This window comes from Cervus canadensis, chromosome 6 (genome assembly GCF_019320065.1).
Source record: "Cervus canadensis isolate Bull #8, Minnesota chromosome 6, ASM1932006v1, whole genome shotgun sequence".
In the NCBI taxonomy this organism is placed as follows: domain Eukaryota; kingdom Metazoa; phylum Chordata; class Mammalia; order Artiodactyla; family Cervidae; genus Cervus; species Cervus canadensis.
The window spans coordinates 4,307,422-4,330,753 of NC_057391.1; the positions used below are offsets into that span (position 1 = coordinate 4,307,422).

Here is a 23,332-nt window from a genome sequence, read left to right on the forward strand (position 1 = left end):
AAAACCTTTCTAAACACATAATAGGTACCAGTACATAAATGCTAGAAAATGTTAATTTTCTAAAAATTGCATTTTCAATCTTCTGGCCAAGGAGATAATTTAATTCACAAGATATCAGTAATAATCCAATATCACTTTAAAGTTATCAAATAACTGTAAATTATTATACAGTATATAAAAATTAAAGTATTGGCTAGCTCTTAGCAGTCAGACTTTACTTAGTTGAATTAAACCAAATCTGCATTAGTGGAGATGGATGCTGGTTTAGAAGTCTGTAGAGTTGGCTCTGCTGTGAAATCTGGGGCAGTTCATTTAGTCTCCGTTTGTAAAACTAGTGTGTTGAACTAAAAGATATCTTAGGTGTCTCTGTCGTCAAAATTTTTGTGAGTCACCCACCGAGTCTCTGGCAAGAGAGGCAGTGCACAGAACTGGCAGAGCTTGGGTTCTCGGTCAGATCAACTTGTGTTAGTATTTTTGATCATCATTTACCAGATGCGTGACCTTGGGCCTCTTATTTAGCCAGTCATGCCTTGGATTCCTTGTCTGTATAATAATGGGTATGATGGACCAATGTTAAAAGCTTGTGAAGATTAAATAAGATGATGTATGTATGATGTTTAACAGAAGCCTAACCCAATTCAGGCATTCAGAACATGATCAGTAATTTTAAAAGATTTATCACTGGGCTTTTGAATAAAGGTACAAAAACCAGCTGTAGTAATTACTTTATTTAAAAATCTTTTTCAGAGTAGCTAAATTTTTTTTCATTTCTAAGGGCAGTCTTAGCTATGGAAACACTAGGTCCTGCCATTATAGCAATGATTTCTTGAAGCCCTTGTAGATTTTACTTATTGAAAAACTGAAGTCAGTTATTCCTACAACATAATTGCTGAGCAAACAAAACATTTCTACTATTAATATTAATCTAGAAAATGTAAGTACTATTATTACTGCCAGAAAAGATATGTGACTACTGCCAAGGAAAGAATTAGGCTTGGCTTGTGCAGATGCTCAAAGGGATGTTGTGAAGATAAATCTTCTGGGACCACATATGTGAATATGCTTGGTGGGGGTGGGGGGTGGGGTATTGCTGTTGAAGGAATGCTGTCGGAAACTTTGGGACCCTTGGGACACAAGCTGAGATGGTCCTGTGGCCTGGCAGTGCTGGGGAGCGCAAACAGAAGCCTGAGAAGTTAGGCTGGCCGTTGACTCCTTTTCATGATTCAAAGGGTTCTATTGGTGGTACTGTGTCGAATTGGGAAACTCTTGAGAAGAGAGATACCACTGAAAAGAGGACCTCAGCATTGCCAAAATAGTGCTAAGTAATATTTATTTAAGGCTTTCTATGCCAAAAAGTACCCTGACAACAATTTGGACGTTGTGATACAATTAACGTATACTTTTTGTTTCAGAGAGGCCCTTTAAACTTGGCTCCCTGTTTTATTTTTTAACATGCTGTTTTTCACATAGTATTTTGGCAGAACTCTCAGCCATATTTAAGCCATATGATTGATGTCCAAAGGGACCGCTTATCAAAAACAGATGTATAATAAATAAATTATGGAAATCATCCTTAGAAATGATCATTTCTCTGTACATGAGATAATGCACATGAAAGTGCTTTGTAAGCAGCAATGATCTTGAAATGTTGTTATTATTTTGAAAGTTATTTTTCTACTAAAAATGTTCTCATCTTTTCCTGAGCATTTTTGGATCTCATCTGCAGGCTATTCCTGTTATTCATAGACTTCAGCTGGTTGATGATGCCTTTTCCTTGTCTAAGTGAGTATATTTTCTTCTCTCATCATTTAACAGTGTAGCTTGAAAAATTTACAAAAATAATAACCTCATCCCTATGAAGTTGGCTCCTTAGTTTACACAAGCCCTAACTTATTAAGATTAGGGTGAAATTCTGTGGTTATTGTGAAATTTTATGATATAAAAGATGCTGGACAACATGAATGGACCTAGAGAGTGAAATATTGAGTGAAGTAAGTCAGACTGAGAAGAAATATCATATTACATCCCTTACATGTGGAATCTAAAAAGAAATGATACAAATGAACTTACTTACAAAACAGAAGGAGACTCACCGACTTAGAGAAAGGACTTAATGCTTGCCGGGGGAAGGATGAGGGGAAGAGACACGGAGTTTGGGACAAACACGTACACACTGCTATATTTAAAATAGGTAACCAACAAGGTCCTACTGCATAGCACATGGAACTCTGATCAATGCTATGTGGCAGCCTGGATGGGCTGGAGTTTGGAGGACAATGGATACACGTTATGTGTATGGCAGCGTCCCTTTGCTGTTCACTTAGAGCTATTACAACGTTGTTAACTGGCTATAGCTCAGTACAAAAGAAAAGGTTTAAAATCTTTTTAAAAAGTTGATGGAATATGCAACAGCATAGATGAACCTTGAGGACATTATGTTATGTGAAATAAACCAGTCACAGAAAGACAAACACTGCATGTTTCCACTTATATGAGCTACTTAGAGTAGTCAGAATCATGGAGACAGAAAGATTGGTGATTGCCAAGGACTGGGGCGGGAGGGAGGGAGGGGCATGGGGAGACACTGTTTAATGGGTGCAGAGTTTCAGTTTCACAAGATGAAAAGAATTATCTAGATGGCCAGTGATGATAGTTGTACATTATGAAGTTACTTTAAAACAATTTTTTTGGAGTACAGTTGATTTACAATGTTAGTTTCTGCTATGCAGCAAAGTAAACCATTTACACATATGAATGTAATTAATACCAGGGAACTGTACACTTTAAATGGTTAGGAAGACAAACTTTATGTTTTGTGTATTTTGCAACAATAAAAAATTAGAAAAAAAAGACAATTCAGAAAAGGTCATCATCAGGAAAGAGCAATAACATCTACTACTAATAAAAAACGAAAGCCACAGGAAATAATGTTTTTTATAACAATTTGACTAGAAGGAATATATGTTCTTTGTCAAGTCAAAATTTGGTGGTTAATTATATGAAAGTCCCATGTATTTTTTATTAAATTAACTTTGGTATAATAAGATTTAAAGTGATCATGGAGAAATTTTGAAAGGGTCTTAAAGGCGCAGTGAAGAAAATTTAATGTTTTAAAAGGAAGTCCTGGGGGGAAGGGAGGATAGACTGGAGTTTGAGATCGACATGTACACACTACTATATTTAAAATAAAATAAAGCGCCTTTCCATGATAAAAAAGAAAAAGGGGGAAGCCCTTAAAGGAAAATCTTTAGAAGGATGCAGTAGAGACGATGTAAGGAGGAAAAGGTAATAGTGTTTAAATATTTATAGGATTATTACAAAATGTATAAGAATCATTATTTTAAAATCTAGATCAAGAGTGAAAACTTAGGTAACATACATGGAGCTCAGACTTGCATTTGTAAAGACTGTTAATGTTCAAATGGATAAATTTAGGAAGATTATGGAAGATATTTTCATATGATTCTAAGATATTGGAAGTTAAGGAAATAAAGTCACTGATATATTAAAAATAAAGAGTTTCTGGAAAGAAGTAGACTATCAATTAAGACTTTGAAATAATTTTTGTTACCCACAAGTGATGGCTGTATGTGTTTTTAATGAGCCTAAATTCTAATGTATTACAGAATGATTGATTTCATTGGTAGTGGATTTACTCTACTGCTAATTTTCTAACCAGGGAAATGAATGTATGTTCAGAATTTAAATTTTTAGACAGTAAAGCTAAGGAGTACACATAATAAATTATCCAGTGTATTCTCTCTTTCCTTCACCTGTTGTATTTCTTGAATGAATGCATATTTTATCCCTCCTTTTTTCCTACTTTCCCCTCGACGTAGAGCACATTTCCCCACCCACTACTTCACTGAAACATTTCTCTGATATTGCCATGAATTTAGTATTGTTAACCACATCCTCCTGCAAACTTCTTTTTTGACTTCCTGAGACTTCAGTGTGCAAACGTGGTTCTCCTCCAGTATCTGACTTCTTTTTCCAGCTGCCCTGAGCATCTTTAAGACCAGTCATGGTTATGTTATTTTCTTCTATCTTTCCTCTGAGTAATTCTTGCCTTCTTATGGTTTCAGTGATCATTTTATTATGTATATGTACAGTGCCCACCAGATATAAGGTATTCAATAAATGTTTGTAAAGGATATGTTGATGACTTCTAAATCTATATATCTACTTATCTCCTCCTGTCTTCTGTTCATCTTGAGGTTATTTAAATTCACTGAACTTTATTTCTGTCTCTAAATTGCTCCTACTATCAGTCTCTCCTTGTCAAAGCTACTACCATTCTTCCCATCTCCCCCACTTGAAACTTTAGAGATATCCTTGACTCTCCTCTCTCTCTCCATCTCTCATCAAGTCACTGTGTCCTATCTATTCATTCTGGGGATCTGGGGAATGTCTTTTGGATTCTCACCTCACTTACCACCTTCATTGCTTCCTTGCTAAGTCAAATTTGCGTCACCCTTTGTCTGGCCTGTCACATTAGCTTCTAGCTGTTAGTCCTTTAGAATTCCATCCTGTCTTCTGCAGCACAAATGGAAACAAAATTTTAAGGCATCAATTTCATGATGTTACCCTGATTGTTTAAATACCTTCCCACCAAATGTAAATTCTTCATCCTGACGGTCAAGCCTCTCCACACTTTTGATTACCTATTGGCCCCCATCTCTCAGTACACACGAGAGAAATTCCCTGCCTTGGTTAACTTGGTCTGCCATGAACCCACGCGTTGTCCTAACTGCCTTCCTCTATCTTTCTACTCATTCCAGTCCTACCCTTCCTTCATTCTTTTTTCAAGTTCTTCCTCCAGAAAGCCTTCCCTGTCCCTCCCATCACATGCCTATATTTTTCTTCTTTGCTACTTTATTGTATTCATTGACCTTTAATCTATCAAGCTGAAATGGAGAGCCTGTCAACATTGCTTGGGTTCCACCTTATCAATGAGATGGGGCGTTTGTCCTCTAGCTTCTTGATTTCATATACCTTCTTGAAATCAGACACTGAATCATATAGGAAACATGGAAAGTGTGCAAATCATTTAGCAAGGAAAGGCTTTTTTGAATCTTTGTTGTTTTTTTAAAAACCAAACAGAAATGATTATATCGAGATTGAAACAGCACTTGATTTAACCAAGTACCTTGCTGAAGAAGATGAAATCATAGTGTGGCATGCAGTTTTGATGAACCTAGTAACCAGGGATCTTGTTTCTGATGTGAACAACCATGATATATATCCATTGTTAAAGGTAAATTATTTCTTTGTTAGATGGTTTTTACAAATAATTCTTTTGTTTCATCTTCCTTCCATATTTTAGATAGCATCTCTCCCAAAATAAGAGACTGTTAGTTCTGTATATATCCATTTCCTTAGGGACAGTTACTTATTCTTAGAAGAAAATACCTTGGTCAGAGAACTGCCCTAGGAGATGTATTTGAGAGAAGGTGCTGAGTTCTTGCTGAGGTGTCAATGTGTCTTAAGAAACCAGAAGTGGATGGAAATGGTATACTTCTCTTTTTTTATAAAGAAAGCATAGTGTCTGTTAACAACTGTTTTCCTAAAAGATTGTTGGTAAACAGAGTGACTTTTCACAGTTCTATATCCATAATTTATATACTCTGATTTATAAGGCCAGCACTTAAAACCAGAGAGCTATATTCCAGAAAAGTAAATATTTTGAAGCTGTTTTTGATGTTGGGAAGAGAGATGCAGAAATTAGAGTTAATGAATGAAGAAATGACTGTGCCATCTTGTCCTTATAAAAGGGGAAAATAGCATCAATAAAAGGGGAAATTTCCATTATTAGGTCTTTAATGGTGATCCAGTGATCATAAGCTAGATGGCATAGGAAAAGCCTAAGTTTGGGAGCAGCCTGTCGGAGATTTGGGGACCGCAAACAAAATAGCAGATGTGTTAGGTGATGATTTCAAGTGAGTTTCCAGGGCCATCTGAGAGCAAAATCATAAGCACCTTGGAGTTCCAGACTTTCTTCTATCTAGTGTCTGAAGTGCTGTTGTGAACGTACTTGAATGTGGGCATAGTGACCAGTAGAAGGCGCTTGGATGTCTGTGGGGTTGAGGTGGCTCATTGATGACATCTGATCCTTGGCCCATGAGTAAAGAAGTAAAAGCTCACTTTTGTTTTTAGAGAATTTCAATGAATAATACTATTCTGAGGGATGTATTGGTAAATATATGACTGTTAAAATGCTGTTATTTACCAGCCAGCAGCTCAGTTAAAGAAATCTTATTTTGGATCCAGAGTTTACATTGTCCAAGGCATAAATCAGTGTTCCTTGTTTTCATATTTTTATATATATATATAAATATATACATATTATTATGTATAATATATTATACATATATTACATATATATATATACACTAAGCATGAAAGTTTGAAAGTTTCAAGGTAGAAAGTTTGTCTTATATTTTTCCCTTTTTTCCCTCTATTTTAAAGACAACTAGAAATTTTGGGGTGATAGTAAATGATAAGAGTGGCTAATATTGATTAAGCTCCTACTATGTCCCAGGCATTGTGCTTACACACATCATATTGTCTACATATTGCTTTCATATGAAGAAAGTGAACCTAAAATGTTTAAAAAAATCAGTTAAACATTTAGTAACAAATGAAGTTTATTTCTGAAGAAATATCTGTCACCTCTCTGTTAATGTCTTTTCAGACAAAGGGAAAAGCAGTGCAAATTGAGTGTTGTGAGCAGAACTAACTAATATTCTCTTTATTGTTTATAGAAGTATCTGTTGAAGAGACTTATCTCAATATGGAATACTTACTCAACTATAATTCGTGAAAATGTGACAGCCTTGCAGGAGGACTATTTAGCTCTGTAAGTACTTTCTGAACAATGACAATTGAATTAAATGATTCATATTAATGGATAGGTTTCCAGATTCATAAAATAAGATCCTAATAGTTAACGATTCACTGAGAGATTTGTGTGCAATTTGAGAATAGTAGCTTTGAGATTGGTGAGCTACATATATCTTAATGGGAAATAGATGTTAGGGATCTTAATTTACCTGCAAAGCACATACGTGTACACACAGTTGTTTATAGCTTTATATTCTCAACTATTATGCTACTGGTTGAAATCTCAAGTAAGTTGTACTATTGGTGAAGAGTTGTGGAAGACACGGGAGGAGCTGGAATGGAGAGTGGATAGGCAAGTTGTCTGAGCGAACAGAAAGGCCCAACCAGGCAGCACCTTTGTTAACCAGCTGTGGCCTTGGCTCTGCTACACTGGCCTGAAGCGACCTGTTTTTGGTAGCATCCTGGGGCCAACCTCGGGAGTTAGATTGTGCTTCCAGAGAATTGCTTCTTGCTGCTGCCAGCTTGGGAAGAGTGGAGAGAGGGGTGAATGTGTAGTGAGTGATCAGAAGGCTTCCACCCCTGGTCTTACTACTGCTGCTTATCAGACGGTCAGGCCAGGCAGAGAGCAAACCGGAGGGAGGGTGGGACAAAGGAGATTTGGCTCTTGTATTTTCAGGAAAACTTCCGACCCTTCTGAATTCCTTTACCTCTGGCTCCAAACTGCAGGGTGTGAGGAGTCACACATCACACTTATCTGGATTTATCATTGTTCCTCTCCGTGTTCTTTTGAACCCACTTTCTTTGCAATCATAACACATACCTCTGCTCAACTATAAAAACAAAAACAGAAACCTCCGTTCCTTTTCTGGGGATGACATTAATAGCCAGGAGGAGCAGAGAGAAAACTGGAAGCTGAAGTGAGGGAAGGCATAGTGTCAGAGGAGAGAAATAAACCATTCCCTCTGTTTTCATGTGTAGAGAAAGAACCGTATTTTTAAGTGTATTATATCAGATACTCTAAAGTCATTTTTTTAAAATCTGTAAGCCAATTGTTGTATGAGAGAGAAAAAATAAATTGATAACAGATGTGGTGTATGTGTACACCCGTGTGTGTTTGAGGGAGATGAAGGATGGCAGTAATTTATTTCTTACCTTCAAAAAACTACCAGCCTGAGAGCTTATTTGGTGCCTAAGAGCGTCTCAGCAAATATTTCCCTGAGCCTTAAATATAGTTGCCATCCACAAAGGCTATTTTTTAACAAACCTGATATTATTGGAAGGATGTTTTTAAAATACCCATCTTTTTATGAAACACATATTCTTGGAAGCAGAAAAAAATAAATATAGTAATGAAAAATAAATGTTCTTTGATTTTTCCTTCAAGAATATCACTGGAAAAAGTTTTTGGAACTGCATGTTGGTTGGGTCTTGAGGACTGTCTTCAGCTGTCCAGAGAACTCTTCAGAAACTGGATGAACCATCCAGAGAATGAGTAAGAGTCGTATTGTAATTGCCCTTCTTTTTGCTCTGTTTGAGCACCAACAGTGTCTCTCAACGTTTCATGCCTTTACTTTGGGAAGGAACATTTTGTTTTTACTTACATAATCTCTTTCTCTTTTTATTCTTTTTCAAATATCCTTTAAAAACAGATACACGCACACAGAGAATTGTCTCATGTGGGTCTGTGCATAACAATCAGTTCAGTCCAGTCACTCAGTCGTGTCCGACTCTTTGCGACCCTGTGGACCGCAGCACGCCAGGCCTCCCTGTCCATCACCAACTCCCGGAGTTTACCCAAACTTATGTCCATCGAGTCGGTGATGCCATCCAACCATCTCATCCTCTGTCGGCCCCTTCTCCTCCTGCCCTCAATCTTTCCCAGCATCAGGATCTTTTCTAGTGAGTCAGTTCTTCACATCAGTGGCCAAAGTATTGGAGTTCCAGCTTCAGCATCAGTCCTTCCAATGAATATTCAGGACTGATTTCCTTTAGGATGGACTGGTTGGATCTCCTTGCACTCCAAGGGACTCTCAAGAGTCTTCTCCAACACCACAATTCACAATAGATCAGAATTTATACACTGAAATCTCACCCAGGACCTCTCATTACCAGTGCATCCCCTAATAAGCACCTGTGCTTATTTCAAGTCTTACTTAGGTTGTTCTTTATGGTTATTTATTCATATATATAAAAGTGCATCAGCGCATCTCTATGTTTTCAGCCTCGTTGACAGCTGAGACTCATACTCTGTCATTTTGGTGTTATTATATTACCGTGAATATATGCCCTCAGATGGACTCTTAGAAAATGTGATAATAATATATGAAATCAAACAGAATTATCAGCATACACTGTTGGTACTATTCTAATTTGTTTCTCCCTCAAATCTCCTTAGTTTCTAAACTAATTTGATGACCTCAAGATATTAGTGTGAATGACAGTTTCCACAGTTGCTTTTCTAGATTCCAGCTTTTGCTATTCATATCTGAGATTTTCTAGATATGAAATATGAAAATGAAAACAGATTTTCATTTTTTCTAGATTTATACTGCTAAATATGTGGCAACCTAGATTAACATATAACTTAACTACTATGAAAAATATCATTGCATGTTATATCTTACAGAATACCTAATCCAATTAAAAATGTTATTTTATGTTATGGCATTGCCTTGGGAAATGATAAAGAATGGGATTTTTTGTTAAAAATCTACAATAATAACACAAAGGAAGAAGAAAGGATTCAACTTGCTTATGCAATGAGCTGCAGTAAAGATCCATGGATACTTAACAGGTGATTATTGTAACTTAACTTGAAAAGGTTCTTGGTGGAGGAATGCAATTAATAAACTAAAGGGAGAAAAACAGACCTGAGCTAATGTAAGAATTAATATGAAACATATTTATGCGCCACTAACTTAGAACCATACGGGATTTTTAACTCCACTTATATAAATGTATTCTTTCTGTTGAATAATTTTTACATATTTATTTTCTGCCAAATGCACTTTTGCAGATATATGGATTATGCCATCACTGTGTCTCCTTTCACTTTTAATGAAACAAATGTCATCGAAGCTGTTGCAGCATCTGAAGTTGGCCGATATGTTGCAAAGGACTTTTTAGTCAACAATTGGCAAGCTGTGAGCGAAAGGTGAGGAGGAAATGTGAAACCGCCCTTTTCTTTAGGTCATCAGTCTGGTGCTAGGGGCTCAGCTTTAGTCTGGCTAGGTCCCTAAAGGCCTTCACGTTGCCTAGAAAAGTGGTTGTTTTTCCTGCTCGTGTCTTACCACACACTAGCTTTGTGGAAGATAAGGTCATTTATCCTTGGTTTTGGCTTTCTTTGTGAATGTAGTTTTGCGTGAGATACCTATCTACCTCAGTTTCCCCATTGTGCCCACTAAGAATCTTGTCTTCAGAGACACAGATTAGAGTTAAGTCCTGTTTTTCGGTATGAGTGTACATTTTCCATTTTGTTTTGTGAAGTACATCGCCGTATCTTAAAGAAACAACATATGCAACATATTACTACATATGCTTGGATGCTGAGCTTGTGTCTTTTGTCAGATTCCCTTTATATATTTGGGTTCCATATTATTGAACGTTTTATGTCTTTCACCTTTTAAGATTAAATATGCTTGCTTCATAGCCTGTCAGGTAAAATAGACATTGAAATGCACAAGTCAAATAACTTACCTTTAATAATTGTTCTTTCTAGAACATGACTTAACCATACATTCTTTTTTGGGAGGGGGAGGGAATCAAGCTATTTTACTGATGGTCTTCGGCAGACAGTCAAAGGGCAGGAAGACAATGAGGTCCAACATCCTTCTGCTGGCTGGAACCTCCCCAGCTTCATAGTCACTGAAAGCCTTAACCATGCCTTCTTAAAAGCCCAGAATTAAGACACAGCTTCACGTTACTTCCCAGGCTCAGTGCTTCCTAGTGCCTGGCACTTGTGTGTATTTGTAAGTGTTGAGGACTTTTCACATGGTGCCTGTCAGTCCAGGGTCACATCCACACTCAGACAGGTGAGCATAAGCACGAGCCTGACACTTTCTAATATTTTGTACTTAGTCTTCTCTGACTCTTTGCAACCCCAGGGACTGTAGCCCACCAGGATCCTCTGTCCGTGGAATTTTCCAGGCAGGAACACTAGAGTGGGTTGCCGTTTCCTCCTCCAGGGGATCTTCCCAACCCAGAGGTCAAACCCAGGTCTCTTGTATCTCCTGCATTGGCAGGCAGATTCTTTACCACTGACCCCCCTGGGAGGCAGAGCTTTGTAATTACCTGGAGTGGCTGATACATATAAAGGCTTCCAAGCCCACCTACTCCTTGAAAATCAGAATCTGTCAGAATAGGGTGCAAAATCTGTAGCTTTCATTAATCCCCTGAGTGACCCCGGTGTAGTTTAACAAGGAACTGACTGGCACCAGATTAAAAAATTAACTAAGGCTGCATTGCTCAATACACTGGCTACTAGCTAACATATGGCTATTTAAATTTAAATTAGCTGCAATTAAATAAATTTAAAATTCAGTTCCCGACTTGTACCAGCCTTGTTTTAAGTGCTCAGTGTGGCCAGTAGCTACCGAAATAGACAGACCAGAGAGCATTTACATCCTGGAGAGAATTTGACTGCACAGCCCTGCTCTATGGGGTAAAACAGCCCCTCGATTCATTTTCCCTCTCTTTCTATACCATACAAAGCACATCTAACTAGTGAAGCTCTTGCAAATGGCTTTGAGCAACCTGTGGGAAAGATTGCTCTTAATTTAAATGTGTTTTAATTTTTATCCCTCAGAAGAATTTTTTCTGCATTTGGAGAGCAGAAACATGTTTGCAATACTCTAAAAAGTCCATTGTCTAGTAATTTATTTAAATGATCTAACTGTATTAAACACGAGTATAGAAGGACTTCCTTTTTTAAAAAAAAAGAACAACTCTAAATGGATATTTCATCATCCCTGAGAAGTTCTTAGAATTATAAATGCATTCACTTTTAACCATGGCTTAAATTTTTTTATCTTTTAACAAAATGCTATGTTCATAAAATAGATGTTTTTCTTTTCTATTTATGATAAATTAATCTCAGTTCACTCCTCTTGCCCATTCTGCTACAAAACGTCTTTGAGACTCAAGTAAATTTGCCTTCTACATCTAAAAGATTTATTTTTAGGATTCAATATATAGTCACCAGTCTTGCTGAATTTTGAAAACGATTTTGAGTGTATATGGATTGTAAGAGGACAAAAAAGTTCAAATTAATAATCAAATGTTTTCTACATTGAAATGGCACAAGGATGCTTACCTTATTCTTTGTATATCAGAATATTTACTTATCACTTATTAAACAGTTATATTTGACATGAATAGTTGTGTGTCACCAGTCTTCATAAAATGATATGAGACAAGTAAACAGATGCTATGACAAATTTTACATTTATCTTATTTGAGTGAAAAGGATTTATTCTGAACTTGCTAAAATGTGACTAATCACTTGTGAGTTAGCTTTGAAACTTGTGTTTCTCCAGAGTGTTTCACTGAGCATTGTTCATGGAAGATACTGACAAGCCTTCTGCAAACAAGGGAGGCAGTAGCCCAATCAGTTTGGAAACTATTTTAACTCCCTCAAATTCACAGTGTATGTTAGCATCATAAAGCTCCGAGAAGCCCGGCAGAAGCAAATCTAGCATCTAGCCCAGGGTCTTGTCACTGTGATCCTGCTTTGCACTGTCTGTGCTAACATAAACTGTCATTCTGCCAGTAGATCAGTTGTTCCAAAACAAAGACAGATGAGAAAGTAAATTTTCTAACCCTCTCATCTGGAACTGAAACTAGACCAACATTTATTTACTGATGGCCCACTAGTTAACTTTTAGGCCTTGGTTAAAAGTTGTATAAAATGGAAGATGTTGTATGTGATCTACTCTAAGGTTCTTTCTGGTAATAAATGTTCTAGTTTTTCTATGCCAGGCATAGTTAGCTCAAGCTGTTGTAGGGGTTGTAAAGTGATGAAGACATGGTGTCTGATAAATGTTACCGAGGACAGATGGAAAGGGGATTGAGAGAAGAAGGGGGCTTGAGTTGGAAGAAATCACCTTCTGTGAGGAGGGGAAGACACCAGTAAATGCCGGGAGGGCAGGGCTGAGAGTCTGACTTGGGACGGGCCTCATAACTGGCTGGAGCGTCAGGCCCTGGAAAGGAGGAGATAGGGCTGGTCAAGCGAAACAGTGGAGACACTGCCCGTAGCAGTCCAGGGACATCTATTTGCAACTGAGCCCAAAGCTCTTCCCAGGAAGCCGGATCTGAAAATGTATGCAGGACCATTTGCCTGAGTAAAACGGTTTCCTCTTGGCTTCTCACGCCCCTGTTCAGGGCTCTGCTCCGGCAGCCGTGGGGCATTTAGTTCATTGTTAGATGAGCGATCTTTTGGATCCTGATCCCAGTGAAGGAGCTTCCATTAACCATAAAGACATCTTTCAGGTTACAGAGAAGTCACCATATACCTGCAGCTGTGGATAGACCCTATGGAAGAATGTGTAAATAGACGTAAAGCAACACGACTTTTTGTGATGTTTTATTGGATGCGGTAGAGAGGTTATTTGTATTATCCTTGTTACCTTGCTTTTGAATTTTATAAAACAATGTAGACTTTGTGGCCTATTGGAAAATCCTAGTTTTACTTGAATATAAAATATAAAGTATCATCTGTTTCAAACTGAATAAACCTTACCCTCTTCTTCCCCAAATGCTTAATTTCTTCTCCAGATAAGTTTTCTATCTTCCCAAAACTTTGTGCCATTTTATTTACTTATTTAATTTTTTTGTGCCATTTTAATTGGCAGCACTTTTCTCTTTCTTTTTTTGATTGCTCCAGTTTATTTCTTTAAATTTATTATTCATTACATATTATATATAATAAATATGTATAATAATAATAGATGAATTATAACAATATAAATTATATACATATGTTGGCTGAGCCACACAGCATGCAGGATCTTTGTTCCCCCACCAGGGATCGAACCTGTATCCTTTGCAGTGGGAGCGTGGAGACCTAACCACTGGACCAGTGGGGAATTCTCTCCAAATATGTTATACTGGCTGAAGTCTTAAGCTTAAAAACTTACACTCATTTTCCGTTTACTCTGTTGTGTTTCATGATGGGGAACATGGAGCTGAAAGGGTTAGATTGGAACAACCTAGAGAATTAAGATGTTATCAGAGTGGTGTGCTGAGGCGCTGGAGGGCCCATTCCTATCGCCTGTCACCGGGTGAGGCTAGATGCCTGGGTGCCTCCATGCTCGTTGCAGGAAGCCAGATGTGGCAGGAGAATGGGTGGGAGGGGAGGACGGACGCGAGAAAGGAGGGAGGCGGAAGGTGTGGAAGGTGAGACGGACTAACGTTCCCCATCACCCTGGCTAGCACTGAATGTTGTAAGTTTTTTGAAGGGGCAGCTATACTGACAAACACTGGCTCCTGCCTTCATGTTAATACGCTTGACTACTGGCAGGATAAACTATTTGTAACATATATTTTCTTGTTGAGTTCTATTTCAGAGAGATTACTCTCTCAACAGGAGTGAGAAATCATCTGTCTCAAAAATATCTCCTCTTGAAACTTTCAAGAATAGGAAGGAATGAAGAGTGCCTTGTACCCTGATAGGTGCTTCAACACACATCATCGCATTTAATCTTCACACCAATGCTTTTAACTATATGTGATTCCACATTTTGGCAATTTATAAGTTGTCCCAAGGTGTCTTCAAACCCAACTCAGCTTTTAGCATAGCTTTTCTCTTTATTTGGTAGAAAAATCACACATTTAGAAACTTAAGTAGTTTTCTTCTATTTCCTACCCTTTTTTTTTTGGAACTCAGTTTCTTTGCAAATTTTGTCAAATTTCTTGAGTCATTTCACAGGCTTTTTATACTTGGTCAACAAAAATGAAGAGCTAAGAAACATTTCCTCTTTCCCCATAGAAACAGGTTTGCTTGCCTGAATTATATGTAGACTGTCTCTTGTTTTTTGAAGTAGATTTAGTTTACCTTACAGCTGGGAACTTGCAAAAGGATGAAAGCAGTGTTCTCTTCCACCTTTGTCATCCAGACACCAGTGTTAACTCTCAGAAATTTTAGTTTCAAGTATACATTTTGGGAGTAAGTCAGTTTTGTGAATCAACTATGAATAGGACAATGGCAATTCAACCCTTTCTTGTCCATTCCATTGTATTAACCTATTTTAATTTTCTTTCTTTTTTAACGCATCCAAAAGTCTTTCTTTACTTTTTTAACCACAGCAGCCCTCCGAGCAGGTATGTGTCACTGTCTTTCCATAGCAGTGCTTCGTGGCTGTTTGTCAGGCAGTTCTTATCAGGCGTTCAGGGTCGCTAAACTAAAAGGGGAGTTTCAGTGGCCAGGCCTGTCGAGGGGGCTCGGGGAGACCCAGAGCACTGACCGTCGGGGAGCCCCAGCATTTCCAGAATCTCTGAAGATGCAGCTCCTCTTTCCAAAAAGCACAAATACAGAAGCTTCAGTAAGCTTTCAGGGCATTTTAGTCAGAGCTTCTGAAACCGATTCTACATTAACTACATTTTTAAGGAAGGTACTTTGAATATTTCCTTGTTCTCTTTTAAATTTTCTTAATTTTGGATGTGTGACATCTATTCTAACCCCTTCATTTTAAAAGAGAAAAGCAGTTGCTATTACTGATTTTAAGAAGAGCTTTTTATATTTAAATGAAACTTTTAAAAACCATGTGTTACATAAATCAGTATTTATAATTACTTCTTTGTGGTAATAGACTTTTCTACAGCATGGACTTTCTATTAAAAGATGAAGCTAAACTACTTTGTATATGGTTTTGCTTAGATCTGGGAGACAGGGATTCATAGGGACTGTGTGCTCAGCATTTACCTGCTGTACAGCTTTGTCTTACAAAACGTTTTCCTCTCCTGATTAGCGTGTTGTTGCTCTGTAGGTATGGAACGCAATCATTGGTTACCCTACTATATGTAATCGGGAGAACCATAAGTACAGATTCACAGATCTTAGAGGTAAGTAGTATAGATATTGTGAATTATGACAATGTAGAAGCCATTTTTATGTAGTTTGGAGTTGCTAAAATTAAAAATAATAAGCTTATCTGAACTATTACCTTCTGTGCTCTATTGATGCTATTATCACTGTGCAGGAAATGTATTTTAATTCTGCCTTGCTCCTGAAATAGAGGCCATTCTTATTCATGGAGGGTTGGATTTCACCATTTCTCATCTGCATCATTCCAATAGATTGTGGCCTCCGCACCCTGGTCCTATCTTCCCTCCATCCCATCCATCATAGTATTGCCGCTCATTGCCCTGCTCACAAAGCTTCAGTAGCTCATCATAGTTCTCACAAAAAATTTAGAAGTCTTTTCATTAGCACACAAGACCGTTCATAATCTGGCTGCCTTACTCGCCATCTTAATTTTTGCCCTCTTCACGAACCGTTTCAGAGAATAAGAAACATAGGCACCTCTGCACACATTTCCTTTAGTTACACTGTTCCACTTAGAAATTTTCTTAAATTATCATGTCATTGCACATTTCCTAGATTTCAGAAGCACTGTACCTTCTGTCTCATAGCCTCCTCATGCCTGTCTTTGGCTGGATAATTCCTAATCATCCTTTTAGACCCTGCTCCAAACACAAACTCTAGGACATTTTTAATTAACTGATTGACACCCTCTCCTTCATGCACGCAAATCATCCTATGTCGTTGTTACTGTGAGAGAGGAAGAACTGATAGTTCCTGGAGGAATGATCTTTGCTTGAGTTTTGGCCTGCCTGAGGCTGAGCTGTCAGGACATAATTTATCAGGGATTCCCCAGACGAGAGAGTGAGGGGCACACCCAAAAATGCTGAAATGACAACTCCTAGAAGCAAAACTGAGTTGTGTTGATCTCTTCAAAAGTGCCTCAGTTCAACTTTGTGTCTACAGAACCCAGTGTTGCTGTTGTTATTGAATGAGTGAGTGAAGTTTGTGTAACTTTAGCACTCCCCAAAGTTCTAAAACTCTACAATCACTGATGGTCCATTTCTCTCAAAATGCAAAAATGGATTTAGTAGTGGTTCAGTTATTGCAATTTTGAAAACAAGTAAGTTAGCTCCCATGAATATCCTTATCAAAAACCGGTTAACACTCAACAGTCCTGTTTGAATCAGTTCACATGGTAATATCGAAAATAATTGCTAAAAAAGGAAAATGAAAGTCACATGAGTGCTTTTCCCTCCATACCAGCAGTTTTTAATCCACTCTCACATCTCTTGACCTGGTCTTTCTACTCTACCCTGCTGGAGCCTGGCCTCTCTCATGCTCTCAAGCACCTATGAAGCCCCGTCCACTGTCCACAGCCCCACACTCCCCTCCTGCCCCCTGCAGACACCCAGTGTTGGGCAGTGCTGCTGGCATGCGGCTCCCGCTGCCTGCCAGGAATGCCCAGGTGTGGGGGGTGGAGAGAGAGAGGTTTGCTCTTGTTCCCTTAATCTACTTTTTCCTAGAACCTTACTTTTCTTCTGCAATGCAGTTAGGCATGACAACCCTATTGTTACTTAATTTCAAATATATTAAAAGTTTAAGTGACCTTTTGTGAAGTTTGTTGGCTCTGTGGTAAAGAATCTACCTGCCCATGCAGGAGACTGGGGTTTGATTCCTGGGTCAGGAAGATCCCCTGAAGAAGGAAATGGCAACCCACTCCAGTATTCTTGCCTGGAGAATCCCATGGACAGAGGAGCCTGATGGACTTGAGTCCATGGGGTCGCAAGAGTCAAATAAGACTTAGCGACTAAAAAACAGGGGCAATTTAGTTCAGTCGCTCAGTCGTGTCTGACTCTGTGCGACCTCGTGGACTGCAGCACGCCGGGCTTCCCTGTCCATCACCAACTCCCAGAGCTTGCTCAAACTCATGTCCATTGAGTCAGCAATGCCATCCAATCATCTCATCCTCTGTCCCCTTCTCCTCCCGCCAGGAGGAGAAACAACAGGGTACGCTATCATTTTATGGTAATGTATGTTCTGAGTTCTTATCCAGTGACACAGAAATAGACTTTTGAAATATATCTTATCCACCACTTGGGGTCTGGCTTGTATGTAATATTGGAACAAATGTTCTTATAACTGAATGCTTGACCTGACTCAGTGAAGGAGTTTAGCCAATGGATGATCTACTATCAATACTCTTAAGGATAACATCTGTAAAGAAACAGATGCTGTATGCTGGGTTTGAGCTCTGGAAATTATGTTATTTTTGAGAAGAGGGAGGGTCTCCTGTATCTCTGTCCCCAAGTCTGGTCTAATATCCAACAGGAATCAGGAAATCTTTGTTGAACACCTACTCTGTGCTGCCGGGGGAATAGAGCAGCATATAGAGCAGACAGATTTTCTACTTCCTGGACCTTCCTCTCTACATCGGCTTCTTCAGGACAGGTGTATTCTTCGTCACATTTTCTCAGTCACAATCTACTCAGGAACACACATTTCTACTCATTCCAACGGCCATTCATCCATTTGCGAGATCACGCTACTACCTAACATGAACTGTGGCTTACTGTGTCTGAGTGAGAAGTTCAGTTACACTGATGGACTGACCATCTATTTCTTCTTTCAGCTGCAGCAGTTTTGCAGTAACATGTTGGAGGAGCACCAGAGACTCACAGTTCAGGCCAAATTACAGACAATAAAGAACGAAAATCTGAAAAACAAAGAGCGAAGTGCCAGGATAGTGGCGTGGCTACGGAAAAACACATAATTTAGTGGTGACTTTCAGCCTTTGACTTGCATATTATAATGTGCTCACAGTTTTGTCTTCCAGGATTCTCTGAGTCTGGAAAACCACACGTTTTGTTGTTTGTATTTCAGTCACATTTGCTGCTCAGAGTCCTGTTCCTCCCACGTCGTCACATTTGGCCCCGTGGCTCAGCGGCTGTTGGGGATTTGGCCAACCATGCTGCATTTCTGGGGAAGATTTTGCTTCATGTCAGGCTACAAACCACATAATTTACTTTAAATGCCTTGGAAAAACAAATTTACCTTGCAAAATTTCGTTTATTCTGTTGTGAAGGCCAGTGGAATATTACATCATTAGCTAAATGAGGGCATTCTTTTCTGAGGGAAACACAAATTTGCAATAACTCCAGGGTTTATTTAGTTCAATACTGAAAAGAGTAATAAGCAAATGACACAACAGTGTAATGAAACAGAAACCAGAAAAATAATATTCACTGGCAGACAGAAAAGCCAAAGAAATGCAAATTTTAAAAAGAACAATTTTATGAGCCACGTTAAGTGCCCCAGAGGCAAGAAACAAGTCTCCTCCTGCCCCTGTCTCTCTCCCCAGTGTGTGCTGCATTGTCCCGCACTTTACTGGCTACCGAACCTCCTGGTGTCACAGAGAGACTGGGATCATAGCACCCAGGAAGTCCCCGTAGGATCGCTGTTGTGGAGACCAGATGGAGACCAAGGCTCTGCTGAAGCTCTGGACTATATACTTCACCTGTGGGATGGACTGTCTTTCAGCCGCAAAAATAGTGATGTCAACAGACAAATAGCAATTATGGGCTCATCTCTAGTGCAAAGGAAAATGGTCAAATAAAGAGAAATAGAACTAAAGGATTAACCAGAGCATCATCTTTACAACTTTGCACTCATGGGGATTAAGTTTGAAATGTGGTTTTGATTGGCCAAATTGAACCTGTTTGTAGTCTGGACAACTTTAAACATTGTCATCAGTCCCAGTGTACAGAATTAGCTCAGTTTTGTTACCTCTGATTTAATCAGGACCGCTAAGGCAAATCACCCTACTCTAGACTTTGTGTGTCTACTGTTTTAATTCTCATTTAATTTTGATTTTGTTTTTACAGAATGGGGGTAAAACTACAGATCTCCTATCTACCTCAGAGTGATGCTGTAAAGATTAAGGATTATGTCAATGAAAAGCCTCTATTTTTTAAATTTAAAAAACAATTGGAATATAATTGCTTTACAATGTTGTGTTAGTTTCTGCTGGGCCACAACATGAATCCGCTGTGTGTATGCTTATGCCTCATCTCTCTTGAGCCACCCTCCCACCCCTCCCATCCCATCCTTCTAGGTCATCCCAGAGCACCGGGCTGAGCTCCTTGAGTCATATAGCAGCTGCCCTTTAGAAAAAAGCCTTTAAATATGTCATATAAGCTCAAGGCAATGTGATCTAAGGGTTGTTTTTTTCCTGTTTCTTCTTTAAGTTAACACAGTCAGAAATTAATGTGCAAGACAAAAGCTCACTTTCATATTCACTTTCCAAGAAGATTCTCCCTGGGAGGGAGTGGGAAACTATGGGACGTGAGAACAAACCAAAGCCGTCTGTGCAGACTTGATCATGGATTGTGGGTCCAAGAGAGTGTTCTTAAATTCAGCAATTTAAAATGTAGCAATAAACTGCCTCCATGGCTTCAAATTATTACTGTGCAATATCTCCCTGTGTCTTTTTAAAATGTGCAATCTATATTTCCTGTGTTTCTTCCAATCATCCGTCTCATCTTTCCATCACCGAGTCACATATCCACTCCACTGCTCTCCTCCTCCCTTCCTCTCCTCCACCTCCCCCCCTCTCTCCCCCTGGGTCCCCTGTCCTCCTCCTCCCTTCCTTTCCTCCACCTCCCCCCACCCTCTCCCCGTGGGTCCCCTGTCCTCCTCCTCCCTTCCCAGTCCCCTCGGCCGCCCTCCCCCTGGTTGTCCACGGCCGCTCTCCTTGGCCTTCCTCCCCTACTGTGCTCTCACTCCACCAGGCGGACGCTGGTGCTTGGGGGTTTGAGTGGGCGCTGATGCCTGTTAGCAGGTGATGCCAAGCCCTGATCCTACCAGAGGAGCACCCTGGGTGCTTCAGACCATCTGCGGACCAAGTCCTATTATACCATAGCTTCTGTAGTCATTATATAGCACTGAAAGTGTTTATTCAAACCCAGTGCCCAAATATTTTGCTGATAGTCCCTCCTCTAAATATGAACAACAGTTTTGAACAATATATACTTTCTTGTACTTGGATGAAGCCAGTTATTCCAGATAAGCATTTTATTATTAAGTCATACCTTATATTTAGTATAAAAAGAAGTAATTATTGATTACTATGATAGCAGTTAAGTCAGGCAGTGACACTGTGGCAGATATGTCTAAATGATAGAAATACTTTAATGACCAATCAACCAGCTTATCTACTAGCACAACTGTAACACAATTTTTTGACCCATCCAGTTTGCTTTACACTGTTCATCCTAAAACAGGTTCATAAGATACACAATGTATTCATGATTTTTTTCAAGTTGACAACCAGAAATTAAAGTTTTCCTTACAATCTTATCCTTTTTGGCTCCTCAGACCCATTTGGTGACTTTCCATTGTTGACCTTAAGTGAAAGAACAAATGCCTTAGTCTTGAGGACTCTGGATGCTCTGTAACTTAGAGCTCTGGGGCCAGTTTGTACGGCAATTTATTCTGAAGAAGGAAGAAGCAAAATGAGCTTTTAAAAGCTCTGCTTGATTACTTTTCCTGTTTACTCCAGTAAATGCTATCTTTTTTTCCATCCAGATTCTAGCAGGATCATCCCAAGCTTTAAGAGAGGCTTAAAAATAAATATAACTGCTCCTTTGTATGAACGAATTATGTAGCATAGTCAGCAGCATTAGAAACTACACATATATTGCCTCCAGCTCGATCTTCTGTCCAATTACACAACATTCAGCAAAGACGTTCTTCACTGCACATGTGTTGAAAAGTTATTTGGACTCTTCCTTTCCCCTTCCTTTCATAAACAGGTCAGTCCTAAGTGCGAATTGAGGGGCAGCTGGAATAGGGTGTAACAGCTTGAGTAGGTGAAGAAGGAGTCCAGCCAGCAGGGAGCAGCTTGAAGGGTGAGTAGAGCAGTCACACAGGGCAAGGAGCTAGCTTATGACACAGACCGTCAGAGCCCACACAGGGTGAGAGTGGGGGAGCCCATCGTGGGGTGGAGAGGACGTTCAGCATAAGTTACCAGTGCCTGAGGAGAAAGAGGAAGGCATTCTATGGGATGGCGGAGAGGCAGAGATGGAAGCATGGTTACCACTGGGGTATGGATCAAATAAGACAATTTACAAAATGACAATAGGATCCAGATTTCTCACTGCTGGAGAAGGGAGTTGCAGATATGCAAAGGGAAAAACTAGAATGAACCCTTTGTTGTTGGATTGAAATTGAAGGTATTATTAGCAGTTCTCAGAGTTCTCAGTAAATGGATAGATTTACACATATGGCTTCCCAGGTGGCGCTAGTGGTAAAGAACCCACCTGCCAATGCAGGAGATATAAGAGATGCAGGTTTGATCCCTGGGTTGGGAAGATTCCCCTGGAGGGGGGCCTGGCAACCGACTCCAGTATTCTTGCCTGGGGAATTCCATGGACAGAGGAACCTGGCAGGCTACAGTCCATGGGGTTGTAAACATACATGATCTCACACAGACACAAAATTAAAGAGAGAAAAAAAATTTTTTTCTTGTGGTGAGAATTCTCCATTTACTCTCTTAACTTTCATATATAATACATATAAAGCAGTGTTAATTATATTTATCATATTATACATTACAGCCCTAGTATTTATTATCTCTGAAAGTCAAGATAATATATCTTTTAATCTTATCTTTTGAATACCTTCAGGTAACCCCTCCATCCACGCCACCCGCCCCCCCACCCCTACCTTTGGTAATCATAAAAATCTGATCTCTTTTCTGGGAGTTGGTTAGTTTGTTTTTGAAGTGTATGCATAGTTGCTTGGAGAAGGCAATGGCACCCCACTCCAGTACTCTTGCCTGGAAAATCCCATGGACGAGGAGCCTGGTGGGCTGCAGACCATGGGGACGCGAAGAGTTGGACACGACTGAGTGACTTCACTTTCACTTTTCACTTGCACGCATTAGAGAAGGAAATGGCAACCCACTCCAGTGCTCTTGCCTGGAGAATCCCAGGGACGGGGAAGCCTGGTGGGCTGCCGTCTGTGGGGTCGCACAGAGTCGGACACGACTGAAGCGACTTAGCAGCAGCAGCGGCAGTTTACTCTCTCAGTTGAGTCGGACACTTTTCGACCCCACGACTGCAGCCCGCCAGGCTCTTCTGTCCATGGGGGTTCTCCAGGCAAGAATACTGGAGTGGGTTGCCATGCCCTCCTCCAGGGGATCTTCCCAACCCAGGGATAGAATCCAGGTCTCCCGCACTGCGGGCAGATTCTTTACCATCTGAGCCACCAGGGAAGCCCATGAATACTGGGGTGGGTAGCCTATCCCCGCTCCAGGGGATCTTCCTGCCCCAGGAATCGAACCAGGGTCTCCTGCAATGCAGGGAGATTCTTTACCAGCTGAGCTACCAGGGGAAGCTCATGTTTTTAAGGTATAATTGACTAATAACACTATGAAAGTTCCTGGTTCACAACACAGTGATTTTATATTTC

General features: G+C 39.6%; 1 protein-coding gene across 2 annotated transcripts in view; it reads left to right on the top strand.

The window, feature by feature from the left end:
• Positions 1-19,957, top strand: part of LVRN (laeverin) — a 67,150-nt gene extending 47,193 nt beyond the window's left edge. Inside the window, exons 13-21 of one of the 2 annotated variants that reach the window (XM_043470658.1) lie at positions 1,727-1,782; positions 5,104-5,257; positions 6,765-6,859; positions 8,228-8,335; positions 9,470-9,637; positions 9,860-9,997; positions 15,825-15,900; positions 18,492-18,639; positions 18,743-19,957. In XM_043470658.1, coding sequence (XP_043326593.1) covers positions 1,727-1,782; positions 5,104-5,257; positions 6,765-6,859; positions 8,228-8,335; positions 9,470-9,637; positions 9,860-9,997; positions 15,825-15,900; positions 18,492-18,632 — 936 coding nt within the window. In that variant the 3' untranslated portion in view covers positions 18,633-18,639; positions 18,743-19,957. Of the gene's footprint in view, positions 1-1,726; positions 1,783-5,103; positions 5,258-6,764; positions 6,860-8,227; positions 8,336-9,469; positions 9,638-9,859; positions 9,998-15,824; positions 15,901-18,491 lie in introns of both variants that reach the window. The other variant, XM_043470657.1, reaches the window with a different exon arrangement.
• Positions 19,958-23,332: the final 3,375 nt, after the last annotated feature.